The 4,590-nt window shown below is 67.9% G+C and overlaps 1 protein-coding gene across 1 annotated transcript; it reads left to right on the forward strand.

Annotated features, from left to right (window-relative positions):
- Positions 1-563: 563 nt before the first annotated feature.
- LOC101526940 (synaptotagmin-8) lies at positions 564-4,414 on the forward strand. Its single transcript, XM_012930973.2, has 9 exons — positions 564-626; positions 2,428-2,558; positions 2,637-2,803; positions 2,988-3,080; positions 3,157-3,315; positions 3,392-3,559; positions 3,647-3,752; positions 3,869-4,002; positions 4,119-4,414. The coding sequence occupies exons 2-9, from the start codon at positions 2,462-2,464 to the stop codon at positions 4,350-4,352; spliced, it is 1,158 nt and encodes a 385-aa protein (XP_012786427.2). The 5' UTR covers positions 564-626; positions 2,428-2,461; the 3' UTR covers positions 4,353-4,414.
- The last annotated feature ends 176 nt before the right edge of the window (positions 4,415-4,590 follow it).

Genomic DNA, 4,590 nt, shown 5'->3' on the forward strand with positions numbered 1-4,590 from the left:
CAGATAAAATGCACCCTGGCCAGGGAGGTCACTTGGAGCTAGCCGTGGTGACCAGCCAGGCCGGAGTGAGGGGTCCCAGTGGAAGCCCTTACTCATGGGAAGACAAGAACCCCAGGGGCTTGCCCAACCCAGGGGGCCACAAAGTCATGACAGACTGACTCCCCGAAGCCAGAGTGGCCAGGGGCTGGCAGGCCTGATGGCCCCAGGGGAGGACCATCCAAAGCTGGCTGGGGCTACCTCGTGCCGCAGTGTCCCGCACATCCCCTGTCCACTTCCTGCTGCTGTCTGTGGCCCGGTCTGTTGAGCAGCGGCCACAGGCCACCTTCTCTAAGGAGCCATCCACTCACACGGGTACTCCCAGCGTGTGCAGATCCTCCCGGGGACAACCAGGGGCCTGGCATCCCCTCTGGCAAAGCCTGGCAAGGCTCAGGACACCCCCCAGCCATAGGGGGCTCCCCGCAGCTGGGCCTCCACAGAGACCTTCCTCCCCAGGGAGGTGCCCAGCAGCTCTGGCCATGAGGCGGGGCTGCCGAAGCCCAGCCTCTCATATTCCTTGCCAATCCTGGAGGCAGGCACCACCCTGCAGGTGCAGCGGCCTCAGGGGCCGAGGAGACAGCAGGCATCAGGTGAGGCTGCCGCAGGCCTGGGGAAGCCCCTGGATGCTGACTCCGGGGGGTGGGATCAGGAAGGATCTGCAGGCCTGGGCCCTGCCTGTGGACGCTGGGGCTCCCGGATGCCCTGAAGCACAGGATGGTGCTGCCACAAAGCCCAGGGCCCGGGCACCAGAGAGGACTCCCTGGAGGTTGTGGGACCAACATGAGGGAAGCAGAATAGGGGTTTGGAGGGGTGCCCTGGGCAGGCACATTTAAGAAGGGCTCCCCTCCCTGTTCTGGGGTGGCCAAAGGGAATCGGAGGAGACCAGGAACTGCTGGGAACAGGCAGCTGCCCCAGGTTGCCCAGGCTGCCCAGGCTGCCCAGGCTGCCCAGGCTGCCCCAGGCTACCCCAGGCTGCCTCTGGCTGCCCCTGGCCAGAGGGCATGAGAAGATTCCTGGGGCAGGTGAGGGGGACCAGAAAGCGTCTCGGGACTCGAGTGTGGCCTCCCTGGAGTTCGTCTCAGAGTTCCCACCTGGGTGTGGACCCAGGAGCCAGGTTGCCGGCTGGACAAGGCTGGGCTGCCGGTGGGCCGAAGCCGCAGAGCAGACAGCGCCACCTGGTGGCGATGTGCCTACCTGCACCTTCACCACCGTGGGGACCCGGAGGTCCTGACGGACCCTGAGCCTTCCTGATGCCCTGGGAGCGCCCCCATGTGCCCCAGGTGTGCTCCAGGCGTGCTCAGGGGCTCCTCTACGTACACCTTCACCAAGCCGCGACCTCCGCATCCCTTTCCTATCTGGCTCACCTCTCCTACATGGCCAAGCTGGCCTCAGTGCAGCCCGGCCGGAGTCCCCAGCCTGGGTCTGCCCAACCCCGGGGACAAGGGGGGACATGGGGATGGTGATGCCAACCTCATGGGGACATGTGGGAGGCTGAACCCTGCGGCCTTGTCTGCAGCTTGGCCCTTCTCCGCTGCAGCCTCCCCTTTGAGCTGGAGGCCCGGGGACGCACGGTGATAAGGAGAACCGCAGAACCGCCTCACAGGCCTGCTAGGGGCCCTGGTGCTCTGTGCAGGGCGGGGAGGGGTCTCGGGGTCTCCCCCCATGCCCTTCCCCAGCCTAAGAGCTGCTGAAGTGGGGGCATCTGGTGTTCACCGCAGTCCTCCCCGCCCCCCAGGCTTCTAAGCCCAGGCTAACCATAGCACAGGCTGGCCTGGAGGGTGGCCCTGCTAGGTCATCCACACCCCCCTGACCCCAGGCCCTGGGTAGGTGGGGTGCAGGGAGGGGCCCAGGCAGCAGGGCCGGCACCACCCTTGGGGTGGGGGTGTACGGAGGCAGGCAGGCGAGCCTGGGCGGCCTGACTCAGCCTGTGAGGAATGTTCCTGCCACTCCCAGCTACACCTCAGCCCTTCCCGCCCCCGCGGTGCCCTGCCGGCAGCACACCCTCCACCGGGGCTTGCCTGAACCAGCTCCCACGGCCGCCCATGGCTGAGGGCTCCCCTCCCCGCACAGCCGCACAGAGTCCCCCTTGTCACCCCAGGGGCTGTGACCACGCCCACCCATGCATGCACTGACTTGCTGGCTGTGTTGGGCAGCCATGCTGAGCCGAGACCCCCAGCCCTCCTCCCGGGCAAGGCAGAGAGGGAGGGTGGCTCTGTGTGTGAGTCCAGCGAGCAGGCCTGGCCTGCTTGGCGGGCCGGGGGTGGCCAGTGCAGAGTGCCTCCCTTCACCACCTCCCGGAGTGGGGCTTCGCCCCTGTCCCCTGCCCCCCCGTCCCAGGCAGCCCCCGACAGGGTCCTGAGGCGTCCTCTCCACCCCCCACCCCCTGCCCAGGTGGCTGGGCCTCCCTGGCCAGCAGGGCAGGAGGATGGGGCTCCCAGGAGACCCCTTCGGGGCCCCAACCACAGCCAGCGTCACCATGGCCGTGTCGGGGCTGGCTCCAGATCCCATCAACACACTGCACTGTGAGTGGCGAGACAGCTCCCGGGGGGCGGGCTGGGCCGTGGCCATGGCTGCCCACAGACCCCTCTCTGTGCCCCCAGGGCCCCGCTGGGCTCTCATTGTCATTGCTGTTGCGGCTGGGGCCCTGCTGCTCTGCTGTGCCGTCTGCTGCTGCCGCTGCTGCCGCTACCGCCACCGCAGCAAGAAGCCAGGGCACAAGGAAGCAGTGGGCCTAGGCAGCGCCCACAGCATCACCACCACCCACCTGGTGAGGGGTGGCCCCAGCCTGCTCTGTCCAGGGTGGGCACCCAGCCCCCCGGGAGGGGATCCCAGCAGTGGAGACACGGGGACGGCAGTTGGCTGTGCAGGAGAGTTATACTGAGACAGCGACCCACACCGTGGCCAGTGTGGGTGTGGCCGGCTGACCCGAGTCCCATCCCTGCCCACTGCAGGTGCAGCCGGAAGTGGATGACCTGGAGCCGGGTACTGCCAGGCAGTGGGGGCGCCTACAACTCTCCCTGGAGTACGACTCGGGGACCCAGCAGGTGGGCTGCTAGCACACTATGGGGAGCAGGTCCCAGGGAGCCCTTCCTGGGCTAAGCCCACCCTGCCAACTCCTAGATCAAGGTGGGCCTGAGGCAGGCCACTGAGCTGAGGGCGGCGGGCACGGTGGACTGTTACGCCCGCGCCAGTGTCTCTACGCAGCCGGGACACAGACACGAGACCAAGGTGCACCGGGACACGCTCAGCCCTCAGTTTGACGAAACCTGTAGCTTTCACGTGAGTGTGTGGTGGGCTGGGCCGGGCAGGGCCTCAGGGGCAGCTGGCGCCTCACGGCCCTGCCCGCCATCTGCAGGTGCCCCGGGCGGAGCTGCCCCAGGCCACACTGCTGGTCCAGCTACTGCACTTCAAGCGCTTCTCGGAGCATGAGCTGTTGGGCGAGCTCCAGCTGCCGCTGGGCACGCAGGACCTACAGCACGTGCTGGAGCTCTGGCACCCGCTGGGCCCGCCAGGCAGTGCCCAGGTGAGGCTCCTGCCGTGGGTGCTGCAGGCTGAGGGTAGGGGCGGTGGCTGGGCCTTTGTGAAGTTGCTGTTGTCTCTGTCACCGCAGTCGGAGCAGGTTGGGGAGCTGTGCTGCTCCCTGCAGTACGTGCCGGGCTCGGGCCGGCTCACTGTGGTGGTGCTGGAGGCCCGAGGGCTGAGGCCCAGCCAGGCAGGTGAGCCCCCCATGCAGCCCCCATCATCTACGCTCCCCACCCACCATGGGGACAGAGAGGGATGGGGGTGGGCTCCGTGCTCGGCCTGCACACCCGTGGCCCTGTTGCCCGCCCAGGGTGCTTTGTGAAGGTGCAGCTGGTCCTGCAGCAGAGGAAGTGGACGAAGGCCAAGACCTCGACCAGGAAGGGCACGGCTGCCCCATACTTCAACGAAGCCTTCACCTTCGCCGTGCCCTTCAGCCAGGTCCAGGTGGGCACACGGCAGAGGGCAGGCCAGGCTGGGCCTGGGCCACCCAGACCCACCTGAATCTCCCTCCCCCACTCTCTCTCTTGCTCCTCCATGGACCCTGGGCTGGCTCCACCCAGGACGTGGACCTGGTGCTGGCCGTCTGGGCCCGTGGCCTGCACTTCCGGACTGAGTCGGTGGGCAAAGTGTGGCTGGGTGCTCGAGCTTCCGGCCAGCAGCTGCAGCACTGGGCGGACATGCTGGCCCACCCCCGGCGGCCCGTGGCCCAGTGGCACCGGCTGCGGCCAGCCCCCGAGGTAGACCAAGCTCTGGCCCTGCAGCCGCGCCTGCTCCTGTCCCGACCTCGTCCCTGAGCCCCAGCCTTGTCCCCCAGGTCCATCCCCAGGCCCACCCCCAAATAAACGCCTCTCCCAGCCCCATGTATGCTGCTGCCAACTGCACGGACAAGAGAGGGAGGGTCTGGAGCAGTGGGCACCTGGGCGGGGACACCTTGTAGGGTGACAGCTCAGGGAGGGGATGGCTGGTGGCGCCGGGCTTCTCGTGTGCGTGTGCGAGCAGCAGAGGGCAGTAGGCATCTTTGGAAGCCGCGGG

This window comes from Ochotona princeps, unplaced genomic scaffold, assembly GCF_030435755.1.
Source record: "Ochotona princeps isolate mOchPri1 unplaced genomic scaffold, mOchPri1.hap1 HAP1_SCAFFOLD_281, whole genome shotgun sequence".
NCBI classification, from domain to species: domain Eukaryota; kingdom Metazoa; phylum Chordata; class Mammalia; order Lagomorpha; family Ochotonidae; genus Ochotona; species Ochotona princeps.